This window comes from Hyaena hyaena, unplaced genomic scaffold (genome assembly GCF_003009895.1).
Source record: "Hyaena hyaena isolate Hyena2069 unplaced genomic scaffold, ASM300989v1 scaffold_981, whole genome shotgun sequence".
Lineage (NCBI taxonomy): Eukaryota > Metazoa > Chordata > Mammalia > Carnivora > Hyaenidae > Hyaena > Hyaena hyaena.
The window spans coordinates 152,480-168,831 of record NW_024081614.1 but is presented as its reverse complement, the minus strand read 5'-3'; the positions used below and the strand labels follow the sequence as shown (position 1 = coordinate 168,831).

The window sequence follows — 16,352 nt, the reverse complement described above, 5'->3', positions numbered from 1 at the left end:
AAATACATTATATACCATTTTGATTTTTTTAAAGTTTGTTTATTTTGAAAGAGGGAGGGGGAGGGAGGAGCAAAGAGAGAGAGAATTCAGCACTGTTAGCACAGAGCCCGATGCAGGGGCTCGAACTCACAAACCACAAGATCATGACCTGAGCTGAAATTAAAGAGTTGGACGCTTAACCGACTGAGCCTCCCAGGCACCCCACCGTTTTGATAATTTTCAAACAGTTTTAAAAAGTGAGTATACCACATACGTGGTTCACTAAAAGTGACTAGTGGTAATTTTAGATTTTTGTGTGTGTCAGGCTCTTTACGTCATTCTTTTGTTCTCCAAGGACAGCTTTCAATGTTCTTCTGGAAAAAGCCAGATAGAGTCTTTGTCTTAAATGGGCCTGTAACTCAAATTTGATTATAAAGCTGAAAAGTCTGGCAGATGATTGAATTCTGAAATAATACGCCCTTTTAGCTTAGAAAACATTTAGATTCCTGGTCTTTTTACCATTTTGAGGATTCTCTGAATTCAGTGGAGATATTGTTATAAAAGTTTTTGTTTTATATTTTTTATTTTTAAATTTTTATTATTATTAATTTTTTTATTATTTGTTTTTTGAGACAGGGCAAGCCGGGGGGGAGTGCAGAGAGAGAGAGGGGACAGAAAATCCTGAAGTGGGCTTTCTGCTGACAGGCTGAAAACACAGAGCCCAATGTGGGGCTCAAACTCCTGAATTGGGAGATGACTTGAGCCAAAGTTGGACACTCAACCAACTGGGCCACCCAGGTGCACCAAGTTTTTTTGTTTTTGTTTTTTTTTTTTTTTTTAATAAAGTAGGCTCCCCACTGGCTGTGGGGCCTTGAACTCATGACCCCGAGACCAAGACCTGAGCTGAGATCGAGAGTCGAACGCTTAACTGACTGGGCCACCAGGCGCCCTGAAAGTTTGTTTTTTTCTTTTTGATTACTGGCAGTTTGAATTGACCTTCAGTGACTTTGACTCACAATAATTCTTTTAAATTTAAAATTTAAAAATTAGGAAAAAAATGATCTACCAGTTATTGTCCAGATACTGTCTGTCCCCAGGAAGTTGCCGTGGGCCTCAAACCTTGTTTGACAGTGACCCTGAAAACCTCATGAGCAGCTGTAGCGTTGCTGCTGTGTGCCTGACTCTGCACCCTCAGGCCACCTGCCTCCCATCCTGCCTTCAGGAGACCGGCTGGTCTGCTGACGCAGGGTGGGCAGGGAGCCCGCGGCACCCCGGGGCCCTGACGTGGACTAAAACTGTCCCCTCGCCAAGTCTCAAGGTACAGCCTAACGATTCGCTTACCTTTTCGTCATCTGGTGCCGCCTCCTGTCCAAGTGGAGAAAAAAGGACAACCATCCCTCTCTGATCGATCAGGCTTTAGTTAAAGACCAGGCTGGGCCTTATTTACTCCTTTGTGGGGGAAATACTTTTTGAACCCCTGTCCTGTGCTGGGCACTGAGTCCCAGCCCTGGATGGAGCTTATAGTCAGGTGGTACGTATGAGGTAAGCATGTAAACCCAATGCTGTGTGAGATGCCTGCGGCGGGGAATGTGAAGTGGTGCCTTAGTGGCCGCTGAGGTCTGGGCAGTGTTCTTGTACATCAGGGCATTCTTTTCTTTAATCCTCCCCAGATCTGTGGGGGATGCTCCTGCAGTCAGTTGTGTGATCAGAACAAAGTTACAGAAACAGCAAGCGGTGGGTCTATGATTTGAACCCAGAACTGTCTGCAGGTTCTTTGCATGAATGCCCTCATCTTCCCACTGATCCATGGAGTGCCTGCATTTTCTGGGTGGTGTGTAGCTTGGAGGAGGGATGGTGCTGAAGCTGGTGTACCTTCAGGAAAGAGGGGGGCGTGTTCCTTAAGTACAGATTACCCAACAGTCCCTGTGTCTCGGGCACCCCTTCCCTGCCAGGTGAAGCATGAACACCTTCCCTGCCCTTCCCGGCAGCCTTGTGGGGCAGGAGATGCTGTTCTCATTCCACACATCCATAGTGGTCACTGGCGTGCGCACAGTCTCAGGATGGGGTTCGGTCTGTCCTAGCTCTTTTTGGTTTCCAAACGCCTACTACTTTGTGTTACTTCAGGGCTTTCAAAAATATGATAACTTTTTTTTTAAAGGGACTCAGTACCTAAGGTTAAGCGTGATTATCGGTCCTGGCGCACAGCCTGGTTCAGCGTCCTGTGTGGTGTTTTATAGACTCCCTGCGGGACTTGAGTCGACAGTTGCGTGGCTGTCCCCCTGGCGCCGCTGCCTGCCTGGTGAGGGGGGACCAGGTGTTTGATGTCGGCCAGCCCAAGGAGGGCCTGAAGCTCATGAGCAAGGACAGGTGAGTGCGCTCTTGGTGCCTGTAACCCTCAGCAAGTGCCTGCAAGATTGCTGCTTCATGTAGGCTTAGGAAGTCATTGGTTGTTGCTGCATGTCACTTAGGCTGCTTTGCTTGCTGATTTTCCGATCGTGTGTCTTTATGGCCATTAAAAATGTGTATCACGATGCAGCCCACATTCATATGTGTATTCCATCCATGAAATAACCCCTGCCTTAATGTGCTTTCCGATAGTCTGGTGTTTTCATGTCATGTCACTCGTGAAGTTGGTTTTGTGCCCACAGTCCTCATTCTCCAGAGGGGCAGTTTGCTGGTGTCCTTGAAGGGAGTAGAGCTTGCTTCCTGACCGGGGCATGGCCGGCACTCTCGTTCCCGTGGGGGGTGGTTTGTTTCTTGTAAGAAGCTGTGCTTTCTGCACGTGGGCTTCTACTGCCTTTGTCACCTCGAATTAGCAGAGAGAGGCTTTTCCCCAGTGTGTCCCACGTGGCCACGGCTTAGATCACATCTTAGCTTCCAGGGGCCTTTGCTAGATGCCTCATCATGGCTGTTGCAGGATAGAACCGGTGGTGTGTCAGGGCGGGTGCTTCTGTCCACAGAAAACACTGGAGCGTGACCTGACTTTAAGAACGGTCGGGAGGTTTCCGTACGTGTGTCTGTATTGGTTTGCCAGGGCTGCCATGACGGAGGCCCAGCGGCTGGCTTCCGCCACGGAAACTACTTTCCCTTCAGTTCTGGAGGCTGCAGGTCCAAGGTGCTAGGAGGCCTGGTTTCTTCTGAGACACGGAGACGGCCCCCTTCTCCCTGTGTCCTCATCTGGTCATTCCTCTTCGTGTCCGTGGCCCAGTCTTTCCTTCTGATACCACAGTCATATCTAATTAGCATCCCCTGTGGCCTCCTTTTCACTAAGTCACCCTGTCTTCCAATACAGCCACGTGCCAAGGCCCTGGGGCATTAGGGCTTCAGCAAACGGATTTTAGGGGGACACGGTTCAGCCCTCCCATCGTCTTAAGTGACAAGTGGGTGACTCCTCACGCAGGGAGGGGATTTTGCAGAACGTGGGCTTTGAGGGAAAGCTGGAGCCTGTCTCCAGAGAAGAGGAGGAAGGTCACCCGTTCTTGGATGTTCTGTGACCGTCACCCCGGGGCGCCGCGGACACATCCCGCGGGGAGGCCAGCACACAGCCCGGTGGCCCCTGGTCGTGGGGGGGCGGGGTGGCTGGGACAGTCGGCTCTCTCCAGGGGTTGGAGGAGAGACCCTGGCTGACTCTCACCAGCTGCTGTGGAGAGAAGCAGTGCTCGCCAGCCCTGTGGACAGGGACGCGCCAGCCGCTCTGCTGTGTTTGTTTTGTTTTCTCAGATCGTTTATACTCCTCTTGTGTTTGTCTTACTCAGCCGGCTTTTCTCAATATTTAAATTTACATGTCACGGTCGTTTTATTTATTTGTAAGAAGAGAATAGTATTCACTGAAGTTTACTTAAGTAAAACAGGATTTTAGACGGGAGATTGGAGTTATTTTGCACTGCGGCTTCCTTCACATTTCAGCGTGTCTTCTTTTCCCCCTCCCCCAGAGGAGTGTGCCAAATGCTCAGGGAAGCAGATTAATATGGATCTAATTCATACATTTACAACCGTCTTTTCTGAATGTGTGTCATTCAGGCTTGTCCTGAGTTACGTGAAAGAGGACGCCGGGGAGCTAGACTTCTGTGATGGTCATAGCCCGGCAGTGACGATCACGTTTGTCTGCCCGTCGGAGCGCAGAGAGGTGAGTGGCTTGCCTCAGGATGGCTTCCCAGCAGCGGGGGCCGGCTGAGCGAGCACATCCCGGGGTGAGCCGGGGTGGTGGGCTGGGGGCAGGAGACGGTGAGCCGGGAAGTCGTGCTTCCGGAGACAGACTTTCCTGCATGTGCAAGAATCTCTGGGTATAGCGGCTCAGTGCTCGCTTTTTCTCGACAACCGGGAGGGGTCTCTACGTACCTCGACGTAGGATGGCGTGTTGATGTAGGGAGGTGTGTTGTTCGAGTTTGCGTGAAGTGATTTTAAGAGGTTCGTGGAGAGATTTTTAAAATTTACTTAGTAACGCCGATTGGAACGAGCATTTGAAAAGCCATGTGTATAGTCTCAAACCTGTGATTTCCCTGCTATTATTTGTTAGGCTGAGACCAGGTAGAAATAGCTAATTGGTTTAGAGAAACATAGTTAAGACATGAGAACAGATGCTGTGCAGGCCAGAGGCTCGAGTGTCGCGTATGGGGTAGGAGAATTGTGGCCAGAAGGAAGGTTCTTATTCCTCCAGGCTCACAGTGCAGCGTTCCGTCCCCTCCTCCCCCACTCACAGGCGGTCGCTGACCCCGTCCTCCGGGCCTCAGTGCCGGCACAGTTGTAAACTCCCTGCAGGTAGGGCCTGCGTCTGCCTGTCCTTGGGCCCATGCCCGGCGGTGTCGCACGTGTCCGTGGCTCTTCAAGTGTCCTGGCAGGTGCGGTGCGGATGGAAGGGAGGCGGTCCCCGGGGAGGAAGGGTAGGGCTTTCCTCTCATTTATTTCTGTCTCCTCATAATAGAATGAAGGGGGAGGAGCTGAATTCTTTTGTGAGGGAACCGTGCTCCCCCCTGCCCCACAAACGAACATGGAATTCGGTCTGGTTTCGGGCTGGCAGCCAGCCCATTTTGTGTGTGTGGGATATGGAGACAACATTGGAGTCCGGGCCAGCTTTCCATTTTGTGTCCCCAGACTTCCAGGGCCATGTGGTGTCCGCTTAGTAAAGACCAGACCGTCCGGCCTCCGACGCTAGTTCTAGAGGTGAATGTTGGGCGATATTTGCGTACGCCTTCCGTTTGAGGTGAAATCTTTCAAGCCCGACGAGACGTTCTAAGCTGGCCGGGGTCTTCGTGTTTCCCTTTCCTGCTGGTATTTTCACTGAGAAATAGTTCCCGCTACCATAACGAAGGGAATTGGGAATGTCCCTCCTTTCTTCTCCGTAAGATACGAGGCACTTCGTGGCTTTAGGAAAGGAGGCCAGTTATTAGTGGAGGGAGAGTCCATTTCTAGCACAGAGCTGGGTGACATTTGACACCTTCACATTTGAAGGTCTCTAAGTGTTTACGCAGGCTCATGGAATGCTCCTAGGAGCTGGACTTTTAGTAAATGTTCACCCTGTCATATGGATCTTTTAAAAAAAAAAGCTTTACTGAGTTTACATAGTGTAAAATACGCCTGTTTCAAGGACAGTGTAACAGCTCGTAGCACATTAACAATTGTGCAGTCTCTGGCACAGTGGAATGTGAGAACATCTCCGTCACCCCAGAAGAAAGCCTGGGCCCGGGAGTGGTCAGTCCCCATCCCTCGCCATCCCACCTGGCAGTTGCTAGTCTACTTTCTGTCTCCATGGATTGGCCCTCTCTGCACGTGTCTGATGTGCAAACCTTGCATGTGGGGGCCTTTTGTGTCCACCTTTGTTTGGTTAGCCCTCCGTACCCTGTCACGAATGTCCAGCTTCCCCAGGCCTGGCGGTTGAAGCCTTGATTTCGAGTTAGATGGACAGAACTGGACTTATGGCTCTCCACAGCTGATGGAGTTGTGGCCTGTGTGTGTAGCCTCATCCCTTTGTGCAGTGCCTGGCACGCTGCAGGGGCTTGAGAAACGGTCGTGGGGTGGAGCATAGCATCCTTCCCCATCACACCAAAGATGCGCGGCTGAGCTCATACTTGGGAAAGCAGCCCTTGGCCTGCAGTGTGGCAGAGCTCTGGTTTTGGGGAGAGGGGATGGTGATGCCCCGGCCCTTCCCCGGGGACAGGTGAGGTGTGCCCGAGATTTTGATGACCTCAGGGAAGGGTTAGGACTGTCTGCCCAGACACGCACATGCACGGTGGTTTCCACTCAACTCGGGGGCTCATCTGGCCAGCTCCTTTCAGCTCCGATTGAGAGGAGGGACAGGCTACATGCCTTCCTCAGGCACAGCTGCCTGTGGGGGTCATGTCTATCGGGTGACCTTGAGCATGGCTCTGAAATAGACCAGAAAGGTTGCAGGTAGAGTTGTTCTTCGCCAAGGGATGGAACTATTCAGACACATTAACAGAAAAGTGTAAAAACCCAATAATGTAACATATCTTTGGGTGTGTCAGAAGCATAGAAAATCAACACGTAGAAATGTTAATCTTGCTCCTTTCAAACCGCTCCTCATAGGGCACCATTCCCAAGCTCACAGCAAAATCCAATTGCCGCTACGAAGTCGAGTGGGTCACTGAGTACGCGTGCCACAGAGATTATCTGGAAAGTAGGACGTGTTCCCTGAGCAGCGAGCAGCATGACATCACCGTTGACCTCCAGCCCCTTCGACATGACAGAGGTGAGGCGCCTGTGAGCCGAGGGGCCGGGCAGCCTCTGCCGCTGGGGTGGGTGCGTGAGGCAGGGGCGCAGGGGGACCCCCCCGCTTTCTAGCAGCTGTGCACATAACAGCGTCCCTTCCTCTCTCCTCCCCTTCCTTTAGCTTCATCTTCCTCTTACTACACTTCCGACGGGAAGGAATATATGTTCTACTTGAACGTCTGTGGAGAAGTCAACTTGCCTTTCTGTAGTAACAAAGAAGCCGCCGTGTGCCAAGTGAAAAAGTTTGCATCCAATCAAGTCAAAGTAGCAGGAAAATACCAGAATCAGACCCTCCGGTGTGTAAACAGCCTTCATGTCATTTTCGAGTGCATTGTGTCTCCTCTCGTGAAACCTGGCACTCTCGCCTTATCTGCTTCCTCCTTCCCTTTTCCATAAAGTACACACGGGCCCATTTGACTCAGGAGAACAGCTATTTGTCAGCGGCCCTCGCTTTCCAATGAGGCTGTTTCCATTAATGCTGTTCCATTTAGCATCTGCTGTTTGCAAGGAACCACCCTGCCGGAAAGGCGCTTAATCAGGTTACCGTTGCTCTGGCCTTTATATCTTACAACGCACGTTTCTGAGTTTTCTTTGGCAGTTTGAGAACCTGAAATGCCGTTAGCATTTGCATAAAGGTCTGAAACAACTAAGAAAATGCACACCGTGCACTTCCCGCGGCCCTTAACTTGGTAGTCACCGTCATGAAAGCGTTTTGAAAACGCAGCTCTCTGCAAGGAGGTGTGGCCGAGGGTCCCTCAGGTGAGATTGTGTCATGCAGTTGCTAGAGAAACTGTGTGCTGCTCTTCTTGGGCCTTATTTGTTTCATACAGAACACAGAACAAGAGCGGAAGGGTTTTCATGCTCATGGCAAAGCCCTCAGCGCCTTCTTCCAGCCAGCTATCACTTTGTAGTAGGAGGACAGGCCCGTACATTTGGAACTCATTTCCTCTGGAGGTTTTCCCCAGCTGGCCGGAGCGCGGGCTGTTGTGTGTCAGGACTGATTTGTTGATGGTGTGCAAAAGGCTTCACGTGGAGATGTGTAACGGCTCAGATTTCTTTCTTGGTTCTACCAGACCTGTGTGTGTTTATCGCAAACATCTAGGTACTCGGATGGAGACCTCACCTTGATATATTCTGGAGGTGACGAGTGCAGCTCGGGCTTCCAGCGGATGACCGTCATAAACTTTGAGTGCAATAAAACTGCAAGTGAGTGGCGACGGTGGGGGCAGGGCGTGTGTGTGTGTGTGGTGGGGGTCGTGCCTGCTCTTTGTAGTGCTGGGGACACGTGTGTTCCTGGGAGCCGTGTGCTGAGCCGGCCAGTCGGACGTTCCCCTTGGGACGTGACCCCCTCTGGTCCACAGACTGGGTTTTTCTGCTGGAGGGGGTAGGGGTGCCCCTTCCACCCCAGCCCGCCAGCGACACACATCCTGTTTCCATTTTCCTTTGCTCTCTGTTTGTTTTGGGAATGGGCCCAGCATGGGGCTTGCTGGGAAGGCGTTTCTGCCCTGAATGCTGCCTCACACCAAAGCGTGTGCAGGTCTGGCGGGGTGGCTTTGCTCACTACCCCCCGGGAGGGGGGGGGGGTCCCAGAGGGCTCTTCTCTTCGGAATGAAGCTTCAAAACAACCCTTTATGCAAATAATGGCTCTGTGGTGGAGGCTCGATGTGGGGATCGCGGGAGGTCACAGGGCAAGTTTAAACAGAGCGTGTGCTTTTTCTGAGCAGTTAGGATGAGCTTTCTTGAAGTCACAGGGGCACTGGTGTCTCTAAAAGCTGTGCTGTTATCTGTATGTTTTTTAAAAATTATAGTGTTATTATTTTTTAAAAATGTTTATTTTTGAGAGAGAGAGAGAGAGAGAGAGCAAGCGAGCGTGCGCGCAAGAGAGCGCACATTCCCAAGCTGGGGAGGGGCAGAGAGGGGGGACAGAGGATCTGAAATGGGTGCTGACAGCAGCGAGCCCGATGCGGGGCATGAACTCACAAACTGCGAGATCATGATTTGAGTTGAAGTCAGATGCTCAACCGACTGAATCACCCAGGCGCCCCCCAAAATGTTTTTATTTTTGAAAGAGAATGCACAAGGGAGGGGCAGAGAGAAAAGGGGACAGAGGATCCAAGGCGCGCTCTGTGCTGGCAGCAGCAAGACTGATGTGAGGCTCCAGCTCACAAACTGGGAGATCATGACCCGAGCCTGAAGTCAGACGCTTAACCGACTGAGCCACTGAGGCGCCCGGTCTACTGTCTGTATTTTGGAGATCTTGGGCACAGTTTGCATCCGTAGAGAGGTGAGGGGTGCCATCACCGCTGGAGAGCTGTCCTGTCCATTTCACACGGGCAGACTGAGCCCCCTCCCCCTTCTGGAGCTGGCCCGGCCTCAGTCAGCTGTGCAGCCGTGGAAGCTGGAGAGGCTGCTCCGCCCCCGAGGGTCTTTCTGGCTCTCTGTTCTGTTTGTTTCGTGTGTTTCTATGGCAGTTTTGACCATCAGTCATGAGGCAGGTTCCTGTGTGGTTCGGCAGGGGCTCTGGGAGGGGCAGCTTGCGCCCCGTGTAAGCCATGCTCCAGAAGCTCGTGTCCGCAACGGTTTGGCGAGACTCTGACTGGCCCTGTGCTCTCACAGGCCACCTTGGGCGCAGGCAGAGAGGGAGCCCGGTGAGAGCCGATGGGAAGGTTTCAAATCAGTGTGGCTCCCACGTCCCCTTTGCCATGAACTCTGCTGTCTTCCCGTGCACCTTGGCCTCGCCTGGGACTCTCTTTGCTGGCCCTTTTGATAACACCCACATTCAAGTGGATTTGTTCAACACACGTTTTGTCCTTATCATTTATCTAGACCTCATGGGGCCTACGGTACTGTGACGGCCACACCCTTGCCAGGCTTTGAGGCCAGAGGGGCAGCGGGAGCGAGCACGCTGCCCGGGCTGCAGGCTGGGCCGGGGCCACAGGCACGCCCTGCGCCTGCGACCTCCGTCAGGAGCAGCCTGGGGTGCAGGCAGCTGTGAGCACCCAGGCGATTAGGGGAAGAGGGGGCACTGCCCGGTGAGCCCTGCAGGGTGCGTGGGAGGGGTCAGCCGGGCACAGAAGTGGGGTGGCTGTGGGACCAGAGGGAGAGGGAGCAGCTCACACAGAGGCTCGGGTGTGGGCAAGTGTGAGCAAGGTCAGAGCTGCCGACTCAGAACATGGCTACAGACGACCCTAGAAAGGAGCGTATGAAGCTTGCATGTCCTGCAGAGGACGTGGGTTTTCTCTGGAGGTCAGCGTGGAGTCCCAAGGGCTGGAGGTTGGGGGAGGATGAGCCTGGTTTGCGCATGGCCTGTGGGTGCATCTCCCATGTGGTTTGAATACCCCCCTGCCCTCCTCAGATTCCCAACTTTCTTCCATCATCTTTTCCTTTTCCAGGCTTTTCCAACCTGTCTCTGAGGTCTAGTCCTTCTTACCCTGTGTCCCAGCGCCTGGAGATGCGCCCTGTTTCTGACTCGGTGTCCCCAGGCCTGCGGGAGGGCCCCTCCTGTGGTCCCAGCCTCCCTCCGACCTTGTTCTGTTCTGGGCTTTTTATAAATGACTTGGCTGAGATCTTCGCGTGCGCGCTGATCTCATTTCGGCACGCCGGAAGGGCAGAGTAGGGATCTAAAAAGATCCCAGCGAGTGAGGAGGATATTGAGAAGGGCACGAAGTCTGGAGCCACCGAGGAGCACATGTGCCGGAGCACCGGCGCCCCAGGGAGCCAAGGCTCGAAGAGAGTACTAACGGGCATCGTTTCCTCTTGTATCCTCTGCATTTCCAAACATGCAAGTAGAAAGAACACTGTAATGTAAACTCATACACTCGCCACTCCTTACCGAACGGTTGCTAACGTTTTGCCAAATTTGCTTTGCCCGTCGCTGGTGGATCCTAACGTGGCAGCCACCGCCATCCCTTCGCGTGACCTCAGAGCCTTTATCAGACCAGACAGGAGTGACAGAGACGCCCTGATGCCCCAAACTCAGTGTCTTACGAGGCTGTGTTGGTTAGGCGAGTGGCAGGAAGCCCAGACGGCAGCGGGGATGCCAGATGATTTGTGAGGGGTTTTGACTCTGTTCTCCTGCTGGAGGTGGATTATAAAGTATTTACAGTTCCTTCCAGCTCTGTGATTCAGCTCTTCAAACTCTACAGTTCTTTCATTATTGCTTTGTTCAAATTTAAATGTAGAGTTTTCTGAGAAAAACTCCTTGGTGGATTTTATTTGGATAAATGGAATGTCGTTTTTGCACGTGAATGGGTGTTAATTGGTTACATAATATAATGTGGTTTATAGTTTAACTGAGGTCTCCAAGAACTATTTATGCTCATGAATCTAGGGTTTATACAGTTTTAAGACACAAAGGTGCATAAATTTACTGTTTCAGCTTATATCTGTGTGTACACACACACACACACAACCATTTATTTTAGTAACTTACGTCTGGTTTGCTGCAATGTGGTCCTTATTATCTGTGACCTTGTCAGATAAGGACATGAAATCATTTTTTTTTTTTTTGAAGAGCTATATCTTGGAATAGGTGATACAGAGCTACTCGTAAATTTAACTGATTCTTTACAGTAGTGGTCTATTTTCTTTAGTTCAGTGCAGGTCGTTGGAGGGGCTGGGGGTGGGGCTCTGCTCCACGTGGTCATCTTGTATCTCCCATGTGGTTGTCGTTGTCTGTGCACGTGGCCTCGAGGGACTCTTCAGAAGGGGAACAGCAATTTTTACGGGCCAGAACTAAGTGACATGGCTCGACCCCAGAAGCAAGGAGGCTGGGACGTGAAGCTTAGCTGTGCACCTAGGAGGAGAATTAAGCCAGTTTGGTGAGTAGGTAGCCTTGTCCTTGCGATGGTATGATGTGAAATGGTGCTGCAGGCAGAGAACAACCTGGTTCCACTGCAGAAATCTGCTTTCCCTTGAGCTGGGGAGTTGCAGCTCACTGTTCTTCTGCAGTCCACTGAGTAGTTAATAAGAACATAGGTACGATGCACACCAGTGGTTGTTTAAAACCGACTCTCTCTCATTATTAGTAAGTTTCAGATGCAGAACCGGCCTGGAGCAGGGGTGGATAGTGGAGAGCCCTTCCTAGTGTCATTTAATGACTCATAAACTCACCTGGCACAAGAGAAACGCGGCGAACACTTCAAGCTTGTGGGAAACACGGATCTTTTCCAGATAGTGAAATACGAATCCCGTAGGAGTAAGCTGTGCATCAGTCGTGTGGGTGGGGTGAAGAGGCAGATGAGTTTCACTGTTGGGGGGGGGCAGCGCAGTGGAGGGAGGGCACAGCGGTGCCGACTAGGGGGCTGGGCTCCTTGTCAAATGGGAAGCCAGGAGTGCTGCTGCTCCCAAAGAATGGGGTGAAGTATGTGCATTTAAAAGAAAAGAAAAAAAAACCCCACAGGAGTATAGGGAAGTATTGCCTTGTAGTTACGGTTACGTGCCTGGCTCTGGGGCCAGACTGTCTGGGTTTGAATCCTGGCTCCTCTGCTTTCTAGCTATGAAACCATCAGCAAATTATGTAGCCACCCCTTAACCTGTAGAAACGGGGCCACAACTGTACCTGTGCCACAGGGTTTTATGATTAAATATGCCAATGTATGTATCAAGTACCTAACCCAGAGCCTGTTTCCTGCAGCCTCCCTACCCCCACTCCTGTGGGTAGCACGTAGATGCTCAGCGCCTGGCTCAGATTGTGCTCGGTACAGGTTAGCTGCTCTTGCTGGTATTATAATTGTAATGTTTATAATATTAAAGATTCAAGAAAAATTGTAATCAAAACATGATTTGCCCTTGGCACAAAATATTATTTCCCTTTCCTTTAGAACATTGTGCACTCCAGGGCACTAAACCTCAAGAAAGACACATCATGTAGCAGGTCCAGAGGAAGATTATTAAACTATCGAGGAAGATTATTAAACTATCGAGGGCTGCAAAACAGAGAGCTGTGCCAGCAGTCCACCAGCCTGGAAGGGCGAGGGGATAGTATGTCTAGTAAGGGGGAAATCCCCAAAGTTCACCAAATCCCAGGCTACGTGGCTCAGGGAAGTGGCCCACGGAGAGCTGGCTTTCAGGCTGGAGCCGACCTGTCGGGGCTCCCTGGAGCGGTGGGGAGCAGAGGGCCGGGTAGGGTAGGGTGGGGCAGCAGAGGCCTGTGCACGTGATGGGGGCCTGAGGGCCGACGATGCTGGGGCGTCTGGGGGCGTGCCTCTGAGCTCTGAGGCTACGTAGACCTCACACATTTCCGTGGGCGCCGTTGTCCATTGTGACTCTTTCAGTTTAGGGCTGGATCACAGGGAGCTCCCCTTGCCCGAAATCGCATCAGAAGCCCTGGGGCTCATGGAGCCCAGAGGATGCCCGTGAGCCTGCGGGGGGCTGAGTGCAGCCCGTGTGCAGCAAGCCCTGTCCACCCAGTCCTCGTCAGCATTCCTTTCCCGCCCTTGGTGAATGTGTTGTAACAGCCTTATGGCCCACTGACACCATCTTAGCAAGACGGAGGGGCACACACCTGCCATGGAGGGGTTGATGGTTGAAACTTCAGAGATGCCTCTCTGATCTCCGGCGCCTCTCGCGTCTGAGCTTTGGGACTCGAGTTTAACCGCCCAGCTGGCACTGGTGTCCTGTTGGCTGACATCCTTGGGTTTTGGTCACATCATGGAGTAGCTTTCCTTCCTTCTCCAATGGCACAGGTAATGACGGGAGAGGAGACCCTGTCTTCACCGGGGAGGTAGACTGCACCTACTTCTTCACGTGGGACACTAAGTACGCCTGCATCAAGGAGAAGGAGGACCTCCTCTGCAGCGTCACTGAAGACAAGAAGCGCTATGACCTGTCGGCTTTGGCTCGGCACTCAGGTAGGGCTCCTGTGCTCCGTGGAGGCCAGTCCGCAGGCTGGCGGGAGCGTTCTCTCAGCTCTTTCCCCGTGAGTGCATTCGGAAGGGCTCTTACCGTTTTCCTTAACCGTCACCTAATTGCATCCCGACCTCTCCCCCCTTCTCATGCCACGGTACAAATTGTTAGACGTGACACTGAATGAATGAGGGGGCAACGATCTCAGCTCGAGGTTGGCCTTGATCTTCTAGTTGTGAGAATTGAGTCAGAACTGCCAAGGGCCAGGCCTTGTGCTTAGTGATTAGAAAGTCTTTTATTTTAGATTTCAATTCTTGTTAAGTAAGCAGCTGTTGAAAGTTGTCGCCACACATGCACGCGTCCGTGTCTGCGTGGTGCCGGGCGTAAACGCAGCGTGGTGATGCACTCTTAGCAGGTACGTGTGCCGAGTCACTGTGTTGTGTGTGCAGGATGAGCACAGGGCTCTGTGTCAGTTACAGCTTTCTGGGGAAAAAAAGCAGAATTTAAAGTCTTACAACAGCCTTCAGGGAGGCAGTGTGTACCTCGTACCCGGTCTGTCGGGCCCGTGGGCTTGCACACCGTGTGTGAACCCGGTGGAGCTGGAGTCCACTGTGCTTTGACTGTGCTTTCCTGTCTCTAAAGTGGTGTCAGCAATCTGCACCCACCCCCATATGCTCATGGAAGGGGGCGGGGGCCTTCGGGTGCTGTGGCTCTTGCCCTGTTGCACACACCAGGTGTGATGAGCTTTGTCATCGAGGCCTGGTGTCACCTTAAAGACAGCCACAGTGGGTGTACAGGTCTGCTCAGCAGGTGGTGTTGAGCGTTGGTTATGTGGCAGGTTCCAGACAGGGTCCTGGAGCACAGGAGCAAGCGTGGCGGACACGACCCCTGCCCCAGGCCTTCGAACCTCTCTGAGGCCCGGCAGACTGAGGGCTAAAAACTGGGGTTCCCATCAGGGAGACTGAATGCAGCTGGGACATTTTTAGTGTGACCAACATTGTAGGTGTCGTAGGAGTGAACAGCATAGAGATAACACCCGCCCGACGTCACAGAATCGCCCGTGCGGTCGGAGCGATGACTCATGTGTTCTGAATCCCCATCTGGCGAGGACAGTATAATATTAGAAAAAGGAATTCCTCTCCGGTGGAGTGTTGGAGAGCTGCTTTCTGAACATGAGACGTCTATAAATGTTCAGCGGTGGTGCGCTGCCTCGGAAGCAGACGTTCTCTGTGCGTTGGTAGCTCGGCACCCGTTAGGCTGGGAAGGGTGCCATGGGGAAGCTCTGGTGCGCGTGTGTTCGTGAAGAGACTGGCTTTGTGCGGTGGAGAACGAGCATTGCTCTGTGTGTACGTGAGCGACTCGCCTGCCTCCTCGGGCCTCACTGGTGTGACGCTAGACTGAGTGCTTCTGTCAGACCCCTTGTTTGGTCTCGTGGTTGTGTGCAGGACGCCCACGGGCCCGGGGGCCTGTGAGGGACGCACAGGTACATGCACTCTGTCCCCCAGTGTGTGCCACCGCACGGGCGCTGCTGGGACACGGGGACTTCTGCAGGGCTCGCACAGACCCCCCAGGATTGGCTCCTTCCCTGAACTCCTTCCTTGCCGGCTCCAAACTGGCCTCCGTCTTCCGGCTTGTCAGCCCACACACTCCCTTGTCCTTGTCATTTGTGTTTGTGTGGCTGTCCATGGGTTCTTTTTTTTTTTTTTTTTTAATTTTTTCAATGTTTCATTTATTTCTGAGAGAGTGTGAGCAGGGGAGGGTCAGAGAGGGAAGGAGATACAGAATCTGAAGCAGGCTCCAGGCTCTGTGCTAGCTGTCAGCACAGAGCCCAACGTGGGGCTCGAACCCACGAACTGTGAGATCATGACCTAAGCTGAAGTCGGACACTTAACCGACTGAGCCACCCAGGCACCCCTGTCCGTGGGTTCTTCTGGATGGTCGACAGTGCGCATGGCGCTTCAGAGTATCAGTGTTCCTTCCAACGGGCTGTGGGCTTCCCCCTGCGAACCCCTGTGTCCGCACACTCGTCACTCGCAGCTCTCCTTCGTCGTTTTGGGGTCTGTTCTGGGGACGCCTTCCGATGTGGTCCTCCTCGTAGCGGTCATACGTGCTCCCTTGACCTTCCGTGCAGTCCCGATCCTGCTCGGACAGGACTGCTTCACGAGCTGTGTGAGCTCAGGGACCGCTGTGTCCTGTTGTCTTCCAGAAACCAAGCCAGCCCCACGCTCGCTCTGCTGGCACGGGAGACTTTCTGGGGGTCGGGGGAGGGCACGTTACCCGTGGTGTGGCGTTCTGCCTCCCGAGGCACGGGCTGCCGTCCTGATTTGTGTTTCCGTTCCTGATTTCACACTCTGCCTACCCCTGTGGAGTGCGCGATTCTGGGGAGGTGTGGGGCATGCCTTGTTTCGGTCACATTAAGTGGGAGCCTCGTTATCTCGGTGAATGCCTTCTGTCTGCCCGCCTCCGGAAACCTGAGTGCCTGAGGTTCCTCAACCGCGTGCCCGGTGAGCTTTGGCCTTTTCCTTTGGCTTAATCACCATTTATGGGGTGACTCACAGAAATAATCATTGCCTTTGGCCAAAAGCAGTTTTGGTTTTTTTTTAATTACAGAACCGGAACAGAATTGGGAAGCCGTGGATGGCAGCCAGAGGGAAACAGAAAAGAAGCACTTCTTCATTAACATCTGCCACAGAGTGCTGCAGGAAGGCCAGGCAAGGGGCTGTCCTGAAGATGCGGCCGTGTGCTCTGTGGGTGAGTGTGCGGCGGGGGGGGTGGGCCGTGTGCTCTGTGGGTGAGTGTGC

General features: G+C 52.7%; 1 protein-coding gene across 1 annotated transcript in view; it reads left to right on the top strand.

The window, feature by feature from the left end:
* IGF2R (insulin like growth factor 2 receptor) overlaps window positions 1–16,352 on the top strand; it is a 101,485-nt gene that overhangs the window by 37,305 nt on the left and 47,828 nt on the right. Inside the window, exons 6-12 of the mRNA XM_039221405.1 lie at window positions 2,217–2,346; window positions 4,000–4,105; window positions 6,523–6,685; window positions 6,827–7,001; window positions 7,808–7,911; window positions 13,392–13,556; window positions 16,162–16,302. Of these exons, the coding sequence (XP_039077336.1) occupies window positions 2,217–2,346; window positions 4,000–4,105; window positions 6,523–6,685; window positions 6,827–7,001; window positions 7,808–7,911; window positions 13,392–13,556; window positions 16,162–16,302 (984 nt within the window). The remainder of the gene's footprint in view (window positions 1–2,216; window positions 2,347–3,999; window positions 4,106–6,522; window positions 6,686–6,826; window positions 7,002–7,807; window positions 7,912–13,391; window positions 13,557–16,161; window positions 16,303–16,352) is intronic.